The sequence below is a fragment of the Quercus robur genome, chromosome 12 (assembly GCF_932294415.1).
Source record: "Quercus robur chromosome 12, dhQueRobu3.1, whole genome shotgun sequence".
Classification (NCBI taxonomy): domain Eukaryota; kingdom Viridiplantae; phylum Streptophyta; class Magnoliopsida; order Fagales; family Fagaceae; genus Quercus; species Quercus robur.
Window position 1 is genome coordinate 40,918,592 of NC_065545.1, and position 19,735 is coordinate 40,938,326.

General features: G+C 35.1%; 2 protein-coding genes and 1 pseudogene across 6 annotated transcripts; 2 read left to right on the forward strand and 1 right to left on the reverse strand.

The window, feature by feature from the left end:
• Nucleotides 1-3,675: 3,675 nt before the first annotated feature.
• LOC126709763 (pentatricopeptide repeat-containing protein At1g71420) lies at nt 3,676-11,543 on the reverse strand. Of its 4 annotated transcripts, XM_050410102.1 has the most exons (4): nt 8,445-11,543; nt 4,829-4,961; nt 4,256-4,722; nt 3,676-4,042 (listed from the first exon to the last, which is right to left on the reverse strand). In XM_050410102.1, exon 1 carries the CDS (start codon nt 11,363-11,365, stop codon nt 9,080-9,082), a length of 2,286 nt encoding a protein of 761 aa, XP_050266059.1. In that variant the 5' UTR covers nt 11,366-11,543; the 3' UTR covers nt 3,676-4,042; nt 4,256-4,722; nt 4,829-4,961; nt 8,445-9,079. The 4 variants fall into 4 exon arrangements, with proteins under 4 accessions (XP_050266059.1, XP_050266061.1, XP_050266060.1 ...); XM_050410104.1 differs by having other exon boundaries at nt 3,676-3,898; nt 4,256-4,961; XM_050410103.1 differs by having other exon boundaries at nt 3,676-3,942; nt 4,256-4,961.
• LOC126710648 (5S ribosomal RNA) lies at nt 8,878-8,996 on the forward strand (annotated as a pseudogene).
• Nucleotides 11,544-12,817: 1,274 nt separating the features above from the next.
• On the forward strand, nt 12,818-19,447 carry LOC126709333 (alkylated DNA repair protein ALKBH8 homolog). Of its 2 annotated transcripts, none has more exons than XM_050409536.1 (8): nt 12,818-12,928; nt 13,376-13,766; nt 14,130-14,231; nt 14,370-14,456; nt 15,516-15,641; nt 15,858-16,133; nt 16,932-16,997; nt 19,033-19,447. In XM_050409536.1, exons 2-8 carry the CDS (start codon nt 13,458-13,460, stop codon nt 19,087-19,089), a joined length of 1,023 nt encoding a protein of 340 aa, XP_050265493.1. In that variant the 5' UTR covers nt 12,818-12,928; nt 13,376-13,457; the 3' UTR covers nt 19,090-19,447. The 2 variants fall into 2 exon arrangements, with proteins under 2 accessions (XP_050265493.1, XP_050265494.1); XM_050409537.1 differs by having other exon boundaries at nt 14,136-14,231.
• The last annotated feature ends 288 nt before the right edge of the window (nt 19,448-19,735 follow it).

Below are 19,735 nucleotides of genomic sequence, written 5' to 3' on the forward strand. Positions count from 1 at the left end.
ATGTAAAAGAAAAATCTCACTCCATTTTTAGCCATGGGCACACTGAAAATATAAAACAAAAACACCTCAATAGAAAATTATTAGCTTGTAACTTACAAATTGTGCTCTAATGAGACTTGTAGTTACATGTATCAAATTGCTTTTATCTGAATTTTGTATAGCAAATCTGTAATATTATTATCTACAATAACATTAATGAAAAAAAAAATTTAGAAGTTGTTTTAAATTTGGGGAGATTGTTGAATACCTCTTTGTACACTACATTTTCAGTGTATCCTAGTTCTTGTTTGTAATTGTTCTTTATTAAAAAATTTAGTCCTTCGTGCAATTGGTCGTGGCTGAACAATGAACTTGGCAAGTCCCTGATTTTTGTCGATTGTCATAGCATAACAGATTGTCTTCTTAATCTTAAAAAAATATTAATTATAATATTTTTTAAACTATACTTAACATGTAATCATACAAAGATCATTTTGAATGCTTTTTTATTTGATAAAATCATGTCTAATAATATTAATTAAGGATCTCACTGCCCTTTGGTCCCTTGATTTGAAAGGGAATGTTAATGGTGTTGTTGAGACTTGTGGAGAGAGCTTCCATCATTTTGATCAGTATCTAAACTTCTCAAATCCTCTTATCTCAAATAATTTTGACCCTCATGCATGTGGATAGGCATATGGGATGAATATCTTTGATTTGGATCAATGGAAGAGGCAAAACATCACAGGAGTGTACCACAGATGGCAAAAGTTGCTTCTTGAGCTTGTCGAGTTCAAGATAAGGGAAGTGATTTCAAGGGAACCTACTCTACTCATTTTGGTGATTGGTGTTCCTAATGTTGGCAAGTCGGCTTTAATTAATTTGATCCATAAAATTGCATCGTCTCGATTTCCTATGCAAGAGAAGATGAAGTGAGCTATAGTCGGCCCATTGCCCGGAATTACTCAAGGTATTACTGGATAGAAGATTGCACATCAGCCTAGCATATATGTCCCAAACACTCCAAGTGTATTGATTCCAAGTATCCTTGACATTGAGACAGGACTAAAGCTAGCTCTGGCAAATGAAAATAAGTGCCACCTCTCTCCAACCATTATTAGGAGAAGCCATATCCCTACTCAATCAGAGTTGATTTGGTTGCAACAAACTAACTGGATCAGCTTAAGTAATGTTGGTTGAGGCCTAAAAGTTTTATGCCTGAAGTTGTGTTGGTTTAATCCTCTTGTTGACCTCCAACCAACACAAGCTACCCAAACTGCAACTTGTAAAATTTTCAACCTTGGCGTCTTGAAGCATTTGAACAACAGGAGACTGGAAGGGATTCGGTATGATTCTAAGGAAAAACATGAGTATAACCTTAAAGATCTTCAGCCTAAAAGGAGGAAGCCACCAAATGACTCTGATATGCTTTACGTTGAGGATCTTGTCATAGTCCAATGTGCTTTGTATTTAACTCTGTTAGAATTCACTGGTAATGTAGAAGATGAGAGTGACTTGGAGAGTCTTATAGAGCAGTAGTTTGAAGTATTGCAGAAGGCATTTAAGATACCTCATAAGGCCTAAGAAGCTCATTTGATTGTATCAAAAAATCATATTAATCATAAATGTGTAACAACGTATCACCATTGTAACCCCCAATATTTTAACCAATTTGACCATAACGCTTCCGAGAAGTTAGAAATTGATGAGTGTGTTAAAAATGAATGAACAAGGGGTATGAGTGGCCTAAAAATTAAAATTTCTATATTTTACAATGCTTCTATTTAAATAAATAAAAACATATGTTTGTGCGTTCAAATGAAAAAAAATTACTTATTTTTATGTTTATGTTTATTTGTTGATTATGGGAAAAAAAGTATAAGGAACTCGAGCTTGCCAAACTTGAGTTCCATATTACAAGTAACTTGAGCTTGGTAAGCTCGAGTACCATAGAAGAAAAACAAGAGAATTACGCTCGAGTTTTATTTACAAAGAACTCGAACTTGCTAAGCTTGAGTATTGTGTTGCATGGAACTCAAGTTTACCGAGCTTGGGTTCCATGTGGCAATTTTTCAATAAAAGAATCCACGTTAGCACAAGTTTTTTTATGAAACTCGAGTATTTAAAACTCGATTTACACAGCAAACTTGAGTTTCAACAAGTGGTATTTTCCTACTTATTTTGCAAACAGTGGTATATTGCTAATAATTTCCACGAAAAGTGGTAAATAGCCAATTTGACCGAGATAAGGAAGGTAAAGTGAACTTGTCAAGGGAAAATGTGGTAAGCCCTTGTTGCTATGAAAGGTAATAAAGTAATAATTTTCTCCAATAAAGGTTTTCTTATTGCTATGGAAGGTTAATATACTATTAATATGAGCCACGCAATTGAATTCTAGAATTTGACAACCCTTCGAACATTTGAACTTCGTATTTCGACAGACTTTTGATCACGACTCGATCACTTGAAAGATGATTTTTAATAGATGTTCGATGGCAGCTTGATTGTTTTAAAGTTGTGAAACTAGAAAGTAACGTGTTTTTATTAACCGATTGTTGCCTATTATTTTCTTTTCCCTGCCTGTACACATATAAAATACATTATTTCATGAATTCATTAAGAGGTTTTAGAGACTATTTCCATGCATCAAATATGGAGAAAATATAGACCTTACATTCTGTTTGTTTTAGCAATGACGTTTTCTAGAAAATGAGTCATTTTCCATGAAGCATTTTCTATAAAACTATCTCATTTTCCAATGTTTGGTAGCAAATTTAAATAAGTTGAAAAACAACCTCCTAACTTCACTTATTTAGCTTGCTATGAGATAGAGTTGTTTCCCAAAAAAAAATTAATGAAAAACAATCTCTAAAAATAAATCATACTTTTTATGTTGACCAAAAATAGTTTTCTTTTGACTCATCTTTTTTTATGCTACCAAACACTGGAAAATACGGAAAACTATCTTTACACAAGGTTTCCATTGAAACAAACGAAGCATTAGTTTGATCAATCCATAAGTTCAAAATTCCATATTCACAATTGCGTTGTTTTGTTGATGAAGAGTTGAAGCCTCAAAATCATTAATCCCAATACATTGCTATAAATAAAAAAAAAATTTAAAAAAAATTCTTCAACATAATCTTTGGAATGGATTATTAGGTTTAATCATGATCACAAACACAGTTCAAGAGACGGATTCATGAACAAAGAGTTCAGAAGATCTAAAGCTAGTGTGGGTTCACATCAATAAGTTAAATATATAATAGTGTCTTAGTGCCAAGGGTTTGAACTAGTTTGTAACTTTTCTTCTAAATTTCTAATAGTGAATTTCCTTGTTGGGATAAGTGCCCCTGTAGTGGTTTATTCTTTGAGGTGTTCTCCATCGATTTTTCATTTTGTCACCAAATCACTATATTTATTACTATATATTTACTATTTTTATGTTATGGTGACTTGCTAGTTTGTGTTATTTAAATTTTGAAAACCTTGATCACATAATTGGATAATTGACATAAATTAATTAATCTGCTACATAATTGATAAAGGAGCCAAAACATCATTTTCACTTAAAAAAATAAAATATATAAGTTAAAAATCTATAACTAGATTTACATGTGCTGGCTATTCACGCCGTGTGCCACATGCATTTTTTGTTAGTAAGTTAATAGAAGGGACCAAATTGAGCTATAGGGCTTTTTGGCACTTGGCAAAATTTTGATTATCACTTTCTTTCCAAAATTGCAATGAATGGTCAACCTCAAAAGTTACACTATAGAAGTTACAATATATCTCAATTGAATCCTGTGAGGCTGCCTGCAACTTCAGCTTGAATTCTTGAATGATGCTAAGAAGTTCCCTATAGCCAGACCATACGTATTTCTGTGACTCCAGCCTTCAACAATGCCCCACCAACAATCTACAACAACACCATCTTGATTTAAACAATACCCCACCAACAACCTACAACAACACCATCTTGATTTAAAGACTTCAAATGACTAAGCTCCTGTCTAACACCTTCAGGATCATTCAACTAGCAGAAATCTTTGATAACATCAGTCTGCCAAAGAAGTCTTAAGGATTTTACAATTCATTGAAACAATTACAAAATCTGAAAATAGAGTACTCTTAATATAATTTGTAATCGTAGAAGAAAAATGTATAAAAACAAAATTAAAATATGAAAAAGAAAGCAAGCAGATAATTAACTAAGCACTTATCAAAAGATTAATCTCAATAAAAGAGATAATAGCGACAGACAGAAAACACCTACCATTTAGGTCCAGCCTCAACCAGATCCTCTATTTGGTCCAAGCCACTGCAAGGAGTCATCAAAGTCAAATGCGAAGTTGCCATTGGACATAAATGGTCCTGAATAGCAATTGTCACTAGAGATTGGAGAGGGACATTGGTTTTTGCCCTTACTAAACAAGTGAAAACCAATATCCCTGTCCAAGAGGAAGCAGAGGCAATTAATTGGTCAATGCATCAGATTGTGCGCTGCAATATAGCCGCTGCAGTTATTGAGAGTGACGCCAAGGTTTGTGTGGAGGCTCTAACCAAGCCCAGCAGTGCAGATCAGTGGAGATTCTCAGTTCTATCTCAGGATACCTTAAGGGTAGCTAACATGACTAAGAATGTGAGTTTCAATTGAACTACTGGAGGATCAAACAACTCATGTCCTAGTGTCTTGGTCTCTCTGTAACATGTTGTTTGGCTGTTTTGTTATGGGGGCTGCTCCTGTTTTCGAAGAGGTTATCGTATCAGAGCAACCTCATCTAGTCCAGTTGTAATAGTGTTTCTGTTTTCAATAAAGTTTTCACTGTTGACTATCAAAAAAACCTACCAGAAGCTTTACAAAAACAGGGACATGGAGTGCCTGTAAAATCATTCCCACGCTCCCCAGAATGAACATCTTGAATAAGTTGCACCAATTAACCACAAGATCAGATGTTTTCATACTTGACAGCTTACGAAACCTATGAAGTTCCCCAGATAGTAACATCAGATAACTTAACAAATGTAGCAAAAAACACTCATTAAAGAAATGAAAAATATGCACAAATACAGTCACCCAAATGCTGGACAAAACCATACTGATGCAACTCGGAAATTAAAGAAATGAAAAATAAAATAACCTAGAAATCATTATGCAAGGAAGAATAACCTAGGAATTCGCACCTAGGGTCGCCTAGAATCATTACCAAGCTATTGAAGAAAACTCCAACAAATAATTTTATTACTGAAGCAAATTATAAAACTATCTCCATTGGAATAGGCTTGCTTAGAATTGCCAGCAAACAAGGAAGCATAACCTAGGAATTTGCACCTACAATCGCCTAGAATCAGCTCATGCTATTGAAGAAAACTCTAACAAATAATTTTATTACTCAAGCAAATTATAAATTGTCTCTATTGGAATACAATAGTGTGCAGCGTGCTCATATATATTAATATGAGTTAGCCCTGATTATAATTGACTTAGGAAAGCCTAATTATTGAATTACAAGAATAACCTTAACTCTAGGAAATAAAAGAAAATATAAATAACTTAATTAACTAATAAAGACTTTTTGACAAATAAGTAAAGTTTATTAAAAGAGGAAAGACACCACCAAGTACACAGGATGTGTACTTGAATGGCATCAAAGTCAACAAAAAGTAAAACTATCAAGAAACTCTAACATATTAGAGAAAGAATGGCTAGTTAAAGCAGCCATTGACTCATACAAGGAACAAAAAAGATCATCTTAAGATCATTCATAGTTCGTTCAAATCCTTCAAACGCCTTGTTGTTGCATTCTCTCCAAATAGTCCACGTTATGCACAACGGGATCATATTCCAAATATCACCATTACAATGTCTAGCAAACCTCCCATTTCAACAAGCCAACAAATCAACTACTCTGGTATAACCCACTGCAATTCAAGATATCATAATTCTCTAGCATAATCACAATGTATCAGCAAATGATTAATTGTTTATTCAACCTTCTTACACGTATAGCCAAAACAATTATATTTCTTCTACATAAGTTATCTAACATGAGACTTTTCTCCATAGCAGCTGTCCATGTAAAGAAAGCTACATTTAGAGGGATTTTAACCCTCCAAATACATTTCCAAGGAAAAGATTGTGCACCTCCAGCAAAAAGCATTCTATAGAAGGATATTGCCTCAAATAATCTGCTCTTTGTTGGCCTCCAGCAGATCTGATCTTCAGCATTCCTCTTGATTTTTGTTAAATAGAGGAGATCAAGAAAAGCTATTAACATATCCATCTCCCAATCTTGAATAGCTTGAATATAAGTGATATCCCAATGGATGTTTTTTGCATTCCAGAGCAAATAATCCACCACAACAGCCTCCTTATTCTGAGCAATTCTGTATTGATCTGGAAATGCATATTTGAAAGCCCCATCACCACACCACCAGTCTCACCAAAACCAAATGTTAGTCCCACTACAAACCTCAAAATTGATAAATCTGGAAAACTGACCCCAATCCATTCTAATATACTTACAGAGGCATACACCTGTATGACCCCTACTTACCTTCGAGCACCAGACAACTCATTCACTATCATATTTTCTCCAAAGAGCACCATTCTCTGTGGCAAAACTCATAGCCACTTGCCCTATAAAGATTGGTTAAAAGACACTAAGCTTCTTATTCCCAAGACACCCCCCCCCCCCCCCCCAACAAGTGTATCAGTTCATGATGGAATTTAAACTTATCTCCTATTCCATCCCAAAAAAAATCCCTTTGAAACTTCTCCAAACGCATGGCAATGGTGGTGGGAATAGGAAAAAGAGAACCACAATATGAAAGCAAACTAAAAAATTAGTTGATCAAAGAACTGTCCAATAAAACTTTGTTATAAGGCGAGAGTCAATGTTTCAACTTTATAAAGCCAAACAAACATAGACCCACCATCTAATTGACTCCCTCACACATTCACAAATCTCTGTAAGTCCCATTAAACAAACCCAACATCCCTGAAAAAGTAACAGTTTTTCCAAATAGGTACCTTATATTTAAATCTCAAATTCATATTAGAGGAAGATTAGGCCAAGATCTAAGCTTGAATTACACAACCCATTACCAAACATCTATAATGAAAACCAATAACCCAGCTTCAACAAATAGATCTGGGCACTAAATCATGAAGTGGGTCTCTTTGGAAACAAGCTTAGGCTACAAAAATCACCAAAAATAAAAATTGGGTATGTTAGATAACAAGTTTAAGCTCAAAAAATCGCAAAAACAAGAGGTGGATCTTGCTCAAAAACAAACAAATGGAAAAAAATCTGAATCCCTCCACTTGTATTTCCTAGTTCTAATAAGGGTTCCCCCTAAGCAGGATCCCTCTTAAACATACATAATATTTTTAAGTAAATAATTAGGCAAATGACACAAAGGCTCACACATAACATACATTAGGGTGGGTGTTCTATTTCTATGGTTCATCCTAGTAATATGTTTTTATCATTCACAGTCTACCCTAAGCATGTATTATTCAAGAATTGAAAAGAAGGAAGAAACGTATCTTGGACCAGCATTCATGCATATTAAGATGAAATAGAAAGAAGCAATAAATTAGAAGTCTAGGGTGCATACACATTAGTGAAAATTTCCAGGAAGAACCAAACATTGGAAAATAAGAAGCTTTCCCTGAGAGAAACAGAGCAAATAGAGACAATCTAAATAATTAATGCACACTTTCCATTAGATTTGAACAATTTTAGTTCACACATGTTGTACTGATTGAGATGTGGCCTCTTTTTCCCCCTTTTGTTGTAATTTTGTGTAAATATTAACTAAGTGTATCAACTGAACATGATCCTGAGTAGCAAAAAACAATTCCCTATAAACAAACATGCTCCTCTTCATTGATGATGCAATCTTCCAATATGGGGATGAAGAAGTATAATTCTATGTGATTCACACACAAATAAAGATTATTTATGTGATTCACATACAAAAATCAGGAGTATAATTCTATACAAAATATAAATCTCTATGTTCAACTTGTTCTTAAATGAAAACAGAAAATTATGAACCATAATCCATAAGTTTCTTATTTGAGACCCAGATAAAGAAATGATCATTCAGTTACAGGAGCCTAAATATAGACCAAATGAAAAATCAGACTGAAATCATTCAATGCAACAAATTTGTTTTCAAAGACCAGCAAATGAAATTTCCACAGGATTCTCAACCTGACCAAAATAATAATAAATGTTTACCTAAAGAGAGAAAAAGAGCCTTGCATATAACACAGTAAGTAAACGTTTACAACCTTTCTTGAAGGAAACCCATTAGAAATCAATTTTAAAGGAATTTCTATATAATATAATAAATAAATAACATTTACAACTGCAAATAGTTTAGTATGTATTTATATGAGCTTATTTTCATCAGCTTATTTAGTTTATTGTGTAAAATATACTCGAACATACCCTTCTAAAATCCAATTGCAGTTCCTCTCCTTGCATCTGAAAACAAACTGAATAATTAGTGCTAATTCAACAGTAGAGCCAGATCATACATTCAGTGAGCTACATTGCCATATAATTAGGTAATCTTGAATTCTCAAGGCCCTGCAAAAGGTCCCACCCCGGCACTCTCAAGTCTGGTTCTATGGCAGTCAAATTATGTGGGACTTTCTTTCAAGATAATAGATCAAATGCTCCATTAGAATTGAGGCATGTTACTCATTCTGTAAGAGTAAAAGTGATTTATTTAAAATTGGTCCCCTGAACCACATAAATAGAATGGTCTACTCCAGGCATAGATTGAACTCCACAAGAGTCTTACAATGGTCCAATCACTCAAAAAACCCAATTTTATCATTTAGAAACTCAACATGAATCTTTTCAATCCATTTCTGCTGGAATCAATGATACTGGTACTAATGCACCACATCCCATCAGAACCATGTAGTTAAGCATGCTTGGGAAAGATTAGTACTAGGATGGGTGACCTCTTGGAAAGTCCTTGTGTTGCACCCATTTCTTTTACTTACTAAAAAGAAGAACCATGCAGCCAAAGACAAGTGCAAACCACATAAATTTGAGTCAGTGATGCTAGTTTGCTACCAATAGTCATTGCAAGAGCACACCCCACCTTTAAAATGATGAAAGCGGTTTGCATCTCTTACAACAATCTCCTTTTTAAGCATATCTGAAGCTAACTTCATGAAGTTATGGCAATCCACACAAATTCGAATGTTCTTATTAATTCTTATTACTCTCCCACCATAACACAAACTTCTTTCATTAATTACGGCAAATGCCAAAGCTAGCTTCTCACTGTGACAATACAGTTGCTCCTCTTTCTGCTCCTCTTCTATGTCATGCAATGCCAAGCTTGTCTCGGGTACATAACCTATCTCCTTTAACTGCCCAACAAATCCTTCGAGCTGCCTGAATATCACCTCCCGTTCTGGATGACATCGGCCTCCAGAGGCAAATTCATGCACCTGATTTCCAATCTCAACCCAGCTTAATCCAGGTTCCTTTCTCACACTAGATCCCATCATTTCATTCCTAATTAGGACAGCTTTATTGAAATTACCACTGGAGGAATATATGTTTGACATTTGTACATAACCTAATGAATTACTTGGCTCCAACTCTTTCAGTTTATCTGCTGCTAACTTTGCCAAACTTGCCTTACCATGCTTCCTACATGATCCAAGGAGTGTGCTCCAAACTACAGAATCAGGCTTCATCGGCATTCTATTTATAAGTTCTGCAGCCTCAAGAACTCGCCCTGATCGCCCAAGAATGTCAACCATGCAGGCATAGTGATCAAGTTGAGGAACAATACCATATTTTCCAACCATAGAGTCAAAAATTATGATTCCTTCATCCACAAGTTCAGCATGGCTGCAAGCTGAGAGGAGAGCGACAAAGGTAGTAGGATCAGGTTGGAGATTCATTTGCCAAAAGAGTTGCAATGCTTCTCTAGCTTTTCCATGCAAGGCATGCGCTTTTAGCATTGAGTTCCAAGAAACCAAATCACGAAATTCCATTTCATCAAAAACTTGCTTAGTCAAAGCAATGTTGCCACACCTAGCATAGGCATGGATCAGAGCATTTGCAAGTACAGTGTCACCCTCAAACCCAGCTTTAATAACTTGAGAATGAACTGCCATAGCATGCCGCTCAGTCACAAGGCCTGCACAAGCTTTCAAGGCAATTGAGAAAGTATACCAATCTGGAATTAAGTCCTCTCGACGCAACTGACAGAAAAGGAAGAGAGCTTCTTCAGGGTCACGTTCTGCAAGTGCCGTAATAATGCTAGTCCATGAAACAATATCTCGATGAGAAGTACTTGTCTCCATAAAAATCCTATAACAGTTACCAATATCTCCTCCAATATCAAAGTAAGACTTCACCAATGCAGTTGTTATTTCAATTTCTGAGATAAGCCCAGTTTTGATAGTGAGACAATGCAACTGAAAGCAAAACTTGAGACTACTACTCGTCACATCATCAACTTGTATATTGCCACTGCTTTCACTTCCATACAAGGAAGAAAGGACACTGAGAAGAGTGGCACGATCAAAACCAGTTCCCTCACGGTGCATTTGCGTAAAAAGATTCATAGCTTGGGTCCCAAGCCCACAAATTTGAAACCCTGCCACCATTGAATTCCACGAAACAAGGTTGCGAACCTGCATGGTCTTGAACAAACTCCAAGCCTCATCCTTATCATCATTATACACACACCCAAAACTAGTACTCTTACTATACATGGTAATAAGAGCATTTGCAACGTAAACACAAGAATCCAAAGCCAGTTTCAACGCAAGCGCATGCACTTGCCGTCCACGCTCACCAAAGCAAGAACTAAGCACACTTGCCACTGCAAACTCATTCGGATAATACTCCACCAACATACTCGAAAACAAGAGAAAACACTCGTCCGCTCTCCCTTGCTGCGCGTACCCGGAAATGAGAGCAGTCCAAGAAACAAGGTTTCTGCGAGGCATTTCATCGAACAGGTGGTGGGCATAGTCTACGTATCCAAATTTGCAGTACATGTTGATGAGATGGTTGGTAACGAAGAGATCAAAAGGGTTTGTGGGGTTGTGGGAAAGCATGTGATAGTGTAGAGATATGCCTTCATGGAGGCCTCTGTGGCGAGCACATGCATGGAACAGAGTCGCATAGGTTTGCTGGTTTTGGGCTTGGGTTTGGGTTTGGGTGTAGAATATTGAGAGCGCTTCTTGGAGGTGGCCGCGATTGGATAGCACGCGCACCTTGTTGAGAAGATTGTTGGGTTCGGTGTTATAGCTAGACGCTGTGTGAACATTGGTTATGTGTAATTGTCGGAAGGAGATGTAGCACGCGCGTGCTGTCGGGCGTGGCATAACGAGGATCCCACAATAGTTGTATTGATTTTAAACCTAAAACTCTACAAGGTTTGGCATCATTTAATAAGCTACTGATCCTGGCGGCCCAGCCCTCTTAATTTTTGGTTTTAAAAAAATGTTATAATTTGATAGACAGGAAAAGAGAAATTGAATTGTAAATGTTTTCTTATAGCAATGGTGCATTGGTAGGATAGTCAATAAATTCACAACATTCTTAAATTAATATATCAACTCGTATAAGTGTCTACCACAATTTTCAATTTTAATATTTTTAATAATGTAACATGCTAATTTGAAAATATTGCGAAATTGTTGTAATTTTTTGTTGTGTCTATAGCATCATCTTCCTTAAAAACTTGAGTTAAACTTTACTTGGATAAACATTTGACCTTAAAGCTTACAAATGTTTTAATTTTTTTTTCACTCCATAATGATTATTCTTCATTATCAAGCTAAGACATTAATTAGTTTAATTCAAATAAGTTTCAGAATTTATATTTTGGCCTTTTATGTTTGGTAACTTTTCATATTGGTCCTGCCATCCAATTTTATTAATAATCAAACTATTAAGTGTCGTTCATATTTAATTATTTCATGAAATACCATATCAATGATACTGATTAAGAGCATTCTAGCTTAATTAGCATCTCTTTACACGAAGTGTTTGGAGGGTTTTAGGGAGAAATGATTCGAGCCGCGAGATCAGCAGCATGTTATAACTATTTAAAAAAAACTTTATAATATTGTAAAATGCATGATTTTTGGTAGAAAAAAATAATATGAATTCATATACTAACGGAAGTAGATGAAAAAGAAATTAAATAGAAATTTTGAAACATACAACCCAATATTTAAGAATGTGTTTTATTTTATTAATTAATTCGGTATGAAAGTTTGCCGGTAACTTTGTATTGGAATTCAGAGTCACTAATTAATTTGGTGGTTTAGTGGTAAGGAACTTGGGCCAACACAACTTTTGTTATGGATTCGTGTTTCCCCCTTACCTAGTACTCCTTGTACCTCTATATTGCATACACAACATTGGTCTAACTCGAAAGCAATTAGAGTGTATGCAATGACTTAGTTTGAGAGCCGTTAGAGTGCTACTGTTATAATTGGGAAAGTCACACTAATTACCTCTAATCATTCTTCTCAACAAAATAATAATAATAATAATAATAATTCCTACTATTATTTCACACTACTGTCCCATGATGATGTTTTGGAAAAAGAGATTCTTCATGATTTCTGTCATTCCAAACTCTCTTTCGACAAGATTTGGACACTAGTTATTGCTCCTACAGATTCCTCATGATCTCCTGCTAATTCCTCCCAATAATAATAATAATAATTATTATTATTATTATTATTGCCCCTAATCATTTTTAAAAAATAAAAATAAAAACAAAAAAACTAAACTTTGTATTGGAGTCTTATGAGCCCGGCCCAGTTATTTTTGCCAAAATTAAAAACCTGACTCCTCATACTATAAATACAAGAGCCCTCGCTCGCCTGGAAATATTTTCGTTTCTCACAATTTCCCGCTTCACTAATCACAAAGTAAGCTCTCTCCCTCGATAAATTTGTACGTTGTGTTCCCATCAATTGTGTGTGTGTTTTTTTTTTTTAATGGAAGTAATATATGTTCCTTGCGTGAAAGTTTTGCTTCATAAACTGTTTGATAATTGGATTTACTGATTAATTTTGTTAAATACCGTATCAATTAATTATATTTTTGGATTTGCTGAATTGGGTTCATTTAATATATTGTTGATCTTTGTATAAAATTCTACCATTTAAAGATTTTTAATTTATACGGTTACTATGTTTTTTGGATGATTAGTTAGAGCGAATTCATTAGTCTTAAGGCAAAGTTGTTATCCAATTGTGCTACAAGATTAATTGTCTGTTAACTTTAAAAATATGCAAATACCTTTAACAAAGTGACTTTGTAATTGGATTAGAAAAAAAGGTCATACCCAGATCACAAAGCTCCTATTTTTGCAGGGAGAGGTGATTGGAAGGCATCCTTAGCGGGTTTATTGGAGAGGCTGATTCCCAGACTAGAAGTTGAGATAAACTATCAATAATGGGGTTGCCAAGATTTGGGCGGCCGAAGGGTGTGGATATGCAAGGCAAGTTGAGTCCCAACCTTTTTGTGGCCAACTGTGGGCCAGCAGTAGGGCTTTCTCATGACACCATTGCATCAGTGTTTGCTGCCTTTGGGGAAGTGAATGGAGTCTTTGCAGCTGATGAGAGTGGTGCACGTGTTATCGTTTCTTATTGTGATGAGAGTACTGCCAGAGCTGCCTTGGAAGCATTGGATGGACACCCTTGTCCTGAGCTTGGAGGCCGCACTTTGCACATTCGGTATTCAGTACTACAACCTACTGCACCGGTACTAGATGTCAAGTTCTAAATGCTTGAGCTCACGCTTTCTGTAAGCTTTGCATTGTTTACTTTGGTGCTTGTCATGAATTAGTAACATAATTTGTCAATTCATACTAAAACTATGGTCTTAGATGTGATAGCTGATGTTTTCTCAACCCAGACTGTGCAAATTTGTTTGCCATGGCTTGATTGTTATTTGAATCCCTGATTCAAATTTGACAAATAGTGAGAGCAAATTTTATTTATTGTGAGCTGTTTAAAGTACTTTCAGAAACTGAAGTAGATATGTTCATAATTCAATGGGACTTGTAATCTTTATTATCTAGTTGTTTTATGTCTTCTATAAATTGATAAGATTGCATCTCTTCAGGATCAGATCAATGACTCAGTTCCAGTGTCTTTGGTGGATTCTGATTTGAACATTTCAGGGCTTTACTTATTGCATGACTTTGTCAGCACTAAAGAAGAGGAGGTTAGGAATTATTGTCTTCTGTATTTTGCCCATGCTTTATTTAGCCTTTTGATATTAAGTTTTGAATCCTTTGAGTTAAATGTTGCTTGAAAGTTTTCACCTTTACTATATTCTGTATGTTATTTTCTGGTTTTTCAGGAATTGCTTGCATCCATTGATGAAAGGCCTTGGAAAAGTCTTGCCAAAAGAAGGGTTCAGCATTATGGCTATGAGTTTTGCTATGAAGTATGTCATATGATTAATAATAACCTGCCTGCTCCTGCCACTTACGCAGACACGAACAAACAAACACACAATAAGAACTAATTTGCATTTTTATGATTATATTTGATGACCTTTCTTCAAATGCTTCCCATATCCTTATATACCTTGTCCCAAACTTCATTTTTATGTATCTTTACTTTTTCCAGATTCTGCCACCCAAGGTGAAGGACTTATAATATATGTTTCTCAACTATCCTGAGTGTTCTGGGCTTTGTTGAAGCGACTGACATACTTGTATGCATATATCATTTTTCAGAATTTATCTATAAAAAAAAATAAAATAAAAAATTTAAAAACATTTTTTAGAATCCAAATACTGTGGATAACTATTAAGCCTTTACAACCTTCTTTTGCCAATATGTGGTAATGCTTTTATCAACAAAAAAACTGTGGTAATGCTTGGTAGTTGTTGCACATGCCCGATTACATGGCTTCTTGATATCTTTCAAATTTATTTTATAAATGAATTATAAGAAATGTTATGTGATAGCCACTAAGGACTTAAGGAACGTATGTTGGTTTTAAAAGGATTTTAAAGTAAGGAAATCATGTTTAAATGACTGAAGAATAGATAGAAGATTGTTGGTATGGAAATACCAGATTGGTCTACATTTGGAGTTTAGTGTTTGTGGCATGGATGTATTTTCTCTGGGCATTTATGGGAAATCTCATATCTCTGGTATTTTTTACTTGGATACCATAAATATTGGCCTTGTACTCATCTGAATTTTGGTAAATGGGATAGAAGCAATTGTAAAGGCTGTACAGAATGTTGTGCAAAATTTTTTTTATTCAAAATAATATTTTTATTTGGTATTCTTTTCTTGTTCTCTTCTAATCGAAATAGCATTTTTTTTTTTTAACATTTCCTGTCATTTAACTCTAAGGACTATTAACCATAAGTTTTTTTTTTTTTTTAATTTTAAATTAGGGTAGGTGTGTGAAATACTCACTTAGCATTCTGCCTTTTCCTTCTTTTTTCCTTTTTCTTTTGTTTCCCCCTCTCTTTTGGTGATACAGACAAGGAATGTCAATACAAGACAGCACTTAGGTGAACTTCCATCATTTGTTTCCCCCATTCTTGAAAAGATCTCACTCTTTCCAGACCTTGACAATGCTGCAAGTATAGTTTTGGACCAACTGACGGTATGTGGTAAATTTTTCTGTACATAAACTATTTAAAATAATAGTCTGTAAATTGACAATGTATATCTTGTGTTGGCTGCATTTTGTCAGTGTAGGAATGTAGCTGTTATGTATTAATACTTGAGTACTATATAGTGGCTCTAGTTTGTTTTAAGATGATATGTTCTTGCATTCTTGTTTCATATTTAAGACTGAAGATCAGTGATTATGTTACAGGTTAATGAGTACCCACCTGGGGTTGGCTTGTCCCCACATATAGATACCCATTCTGCATTTGAGGGATTTATATTCAGCCTTTCATTGGCAGGGCCTTGCATAATGGAGTTCAGGAGATACACAGATGGTGATTGGCTTAATAACAATACAAAAACGCAAACTCCTGAAAATGGCTCAAATTTCTTAAGGAGGGCTATTTACCTTCCCCCTCGGTCCATGCTCCTATTATCTGGGGAAGCACGTTATGCTTGGCATCATTACATTCCACACCACAAGGTACATTATGTTATCGTTGGATCCTTTTTTATTTTAATATATAAATATATTATCGTTGGATAATTCACTTGTTCTATACTGATCTGATGTTCAAAGTGAACAGAAGTTACTATAAAGAAAGTGTAAATTGTAATTTGAAAAGTATTTGCATGCTGCATTAATAATGTGAACTATTATGATAATTGGACATATATATGCTTACATTCTGAGAAGTTGTTGGAAGACTAGAAAAACATGCAAAAAGTGTTTTATCTAGAACCTTCCAATCACAGCATTCTGTCCCTTATCCAAGTTTATAGGTTAGAGAGTCTAAATCCTAGGCACATTTAGGAAAGATTAATTTCAAAACTTTGCCAAGAGTCTTGTAGTTCAATGGCATAGCTTGGTCCCCTTTATAAAGGAGAACCAAGGTTTGAATCCCCCTCCCCCACTTGTAACAATTAAATTTTCAGGAGAAATTATGTTACTTATCCCAAAAAAAAGAAAAATTCAGGAGAAAAAAATCAAAACTTAGTGTGATGTATGTTTTGGGTTATATTAATGGAGCAATATGTTTTAGAGCTTCTATCGTAAAGTGTAATGGATAATTATTATTTGCTTGCTTTGTGCTTCTTAATTTGATTGTAAATACATGGTAAGTTCTTACATGTTTCTGGTTTCTGTTAAATTTATATGTAGTTGCTTGTTTTATGATTAGCCATTAGAGTAAAAAACATTTCCCCTCTCCTCTCTCTTTTCTGTGCTTTAGCGTTGTTATTCTCATCACTGAAGGCATAGGTCAACAATATTGTTTTACAGATTGATTTGGTAAAGGACAGTGTGATCAGAAGGGCTTCAAGGAGGGTGTCTTTCACTTTCCGTAAGGTGTGTGGGATTTTCGTTTTTTATTGTTCACTACCAGATGAAGTGACCTTTATATAGCAGCAATAAATTCTATATGTGCATGGAATACTGTCTATACTCTAGCATGGATAGTTAAGTTGGTCCCTCGTGGTAAACATTCAGAGAACTTAGAGCCCACTATTTCCCCAGTCTGTAAATTTTAATTGTTTGATCATCTATGCCATCTTTGTGGACTTTCTGAGAATGATATGACAGATAAATTAAAGAAAATGACTTATGTGTTCTAGCAGAAGATATAGAGTGACTGTCTTCTTCCCTGACAGCATGGCTCTATATGATTCTCTGTCTACTCTGTGGTTTTTTTTTCCTTGGTAAAATGAAGAACAATTTGAGAAACATTTCAAATGCAATAGAACTGTTAAAGATTGTTTCTATTTTTCTTCTTTTTATAAACGAGCAAGTCTTTTGTTTTATTACATTGCAAAGATGATCAACTCAATACTGCTTTTAGGAATAAAATAGCTTGTGTTAAATTACAAATTGTCCCAAAAGCTTAAGCTATTGGGATAGGGTAAAGTTAATCATTTAACCGCATAATTCTAACACTCCCCCCCCCCCCCCCCCCCCCCACATTTGGGCTAAACTCCCTTTTAATAGGTGAGGCCTAACAGGTGGAGGAGACAAGGTTTGAACCCAAGACCTCTTGTTCTGATATCATGTAAAATTACCGATTGTCCTAAAAGTTTAAGCTATTGGGATATGGTAAATTTAATCATTTAACTACATACTTCAACAACATGCATGGTAAGCACCCATAAAACTATTTGAAATACAAAATAGTTATTGCCTTTCATAGGGAAGGTGTGGTCTATGTTGCACCACACAGTGAAATCTAGCGACTTACAGAACTATGACCACTTGTGGTCGGTCAATCTTATAAGTTAATTACAAGGAAAACCCCCCCCCCCCCCCCCCCCCCCCCTCTTCTTTCTGCAGGGTGGTTATTTTGCTGTTTCTTGGAGGACCTGGGAAATGGTAAATAAGTGTACCATGCTAAACTGTTCTCTGCAGATATTATGGTTTGTCTAGAAAGACTGATTATTCGTCATTGGACCTGACCCTCATTGTATTAACAAATCAGAGATATTACATGCTAAAACAGGGGGAGCATTTATATAAGTTAACAGTATGTACAATTCAATTTAGTTCGTGCTTAGTTGAGACTCAGATTGCTGTGTCATGACCTGAGGAAACCCTAGCCACATTTGCACTTTACTCCAAAAGACTAGTCATTATTAGAGTTCTCCACAATCACTTATATATCCGGGATCAACCTAGTATACGCTCAGTATGTGCAACACAGTACACATCCACATAATAGTCCAAATCCACACAACTGAAAAATCCAAATGATTTGGGGGATTACAGTGGATTTTTCATTTTGCAGCACATTGAACCACAGACTGCACTATATTGATCTTCTCTTTTTTAAATTAACGGGATGTACAACCTAGGTTTACCATACATTGGATTTTGAACTGTTTGGGCCCAATAATATCATTAGTCTGGAGATGTGGTTCATTTTTTAGTTTTGACCCTCTTTTTTTTCTCTCTAATCTCTTCATTTTTCAAAACTCTAACCTAAATGTCTGAAGTGAAGGGCTCCCGATATCTTGTTTTTCCATGAAAAACAATGAATGATTGAATCAGGTTTGCATATGCAATGCTTTTTTCATAATTCAGAATTTGTTGCTTTCCCATGTAGTGGATTTCATAACTCACATTGGGGAAAAGAATGCCTGAAAAATTAATGTGAATTGTGAACTATACCGGCTGGTCAGATTAAGGTCATTTATCAAAAAATAATAGAATTCTTTGGGAGTGCTGCAAAACATATGGAAGTTATGATTTTCGTAAAATATTTTCAACTTGTTCTTGGCCATACTGTGTTTATAGTTAAGTGCTTCACTAATCTGTTATGGAAGTTCAGCGCTTCTGATTTTTCTTTCTTTTTCCCATTTTCTCCTGGTTTAATTCATTACTTTTACTTTTTCAGGTTAGAGCTGATCCTTGCCAATGTGACTTTCCCCAATATTGTGATTCTCAGAGATAAGAAGACTGCTTTTTGTACTGATTGAAAACGCAGACTGACCATTCAACACTCTGATGTAACAATGATTATAATTGTTTGTAGGAGATGTTTAGTGAGGAACAACACAATTTTGAGGTGGACTTATATTCCAAGATGATTCATTCTCTTATTTTCCAAGGAATCATACATATGGTTCCACTTAAAGATAGTGTAGGTTCACTTATCAAGGTACTGCATTTGTATCATTTTTTGTTGTCGTTAATTCAAGGAATTCAGTGATTTTCTTCTATAATATATACTTTTTCTGTAAGTACATTCTTGCCCCCTGTATTGGACAACATAGAAATTTAATGAAGTGGGCTCTGATGTTATTTTGATATTGTTCCGCCTGGTAAGTTGTCGGTAGATACATTTAGATCCTCTGGAACATACATACTTTTTCTGGTTCAGCTTCTGGCTTTTGTTGTACATGCCACATCCAACCTTATAACTTTGAGGCTTTGAATTTGAAACCCTGATCATGCATTTACCTGTCAATATGACAATGTTGTGATATGCGTTTCTGATTTTTCTTTTTCAATTCAAACTGACTTGAATAGAGGGCTTACCTTCTTTATGCCACCAGTATCAATACTTTTATTTTGTTAACTGCATGATTTGCATCAGA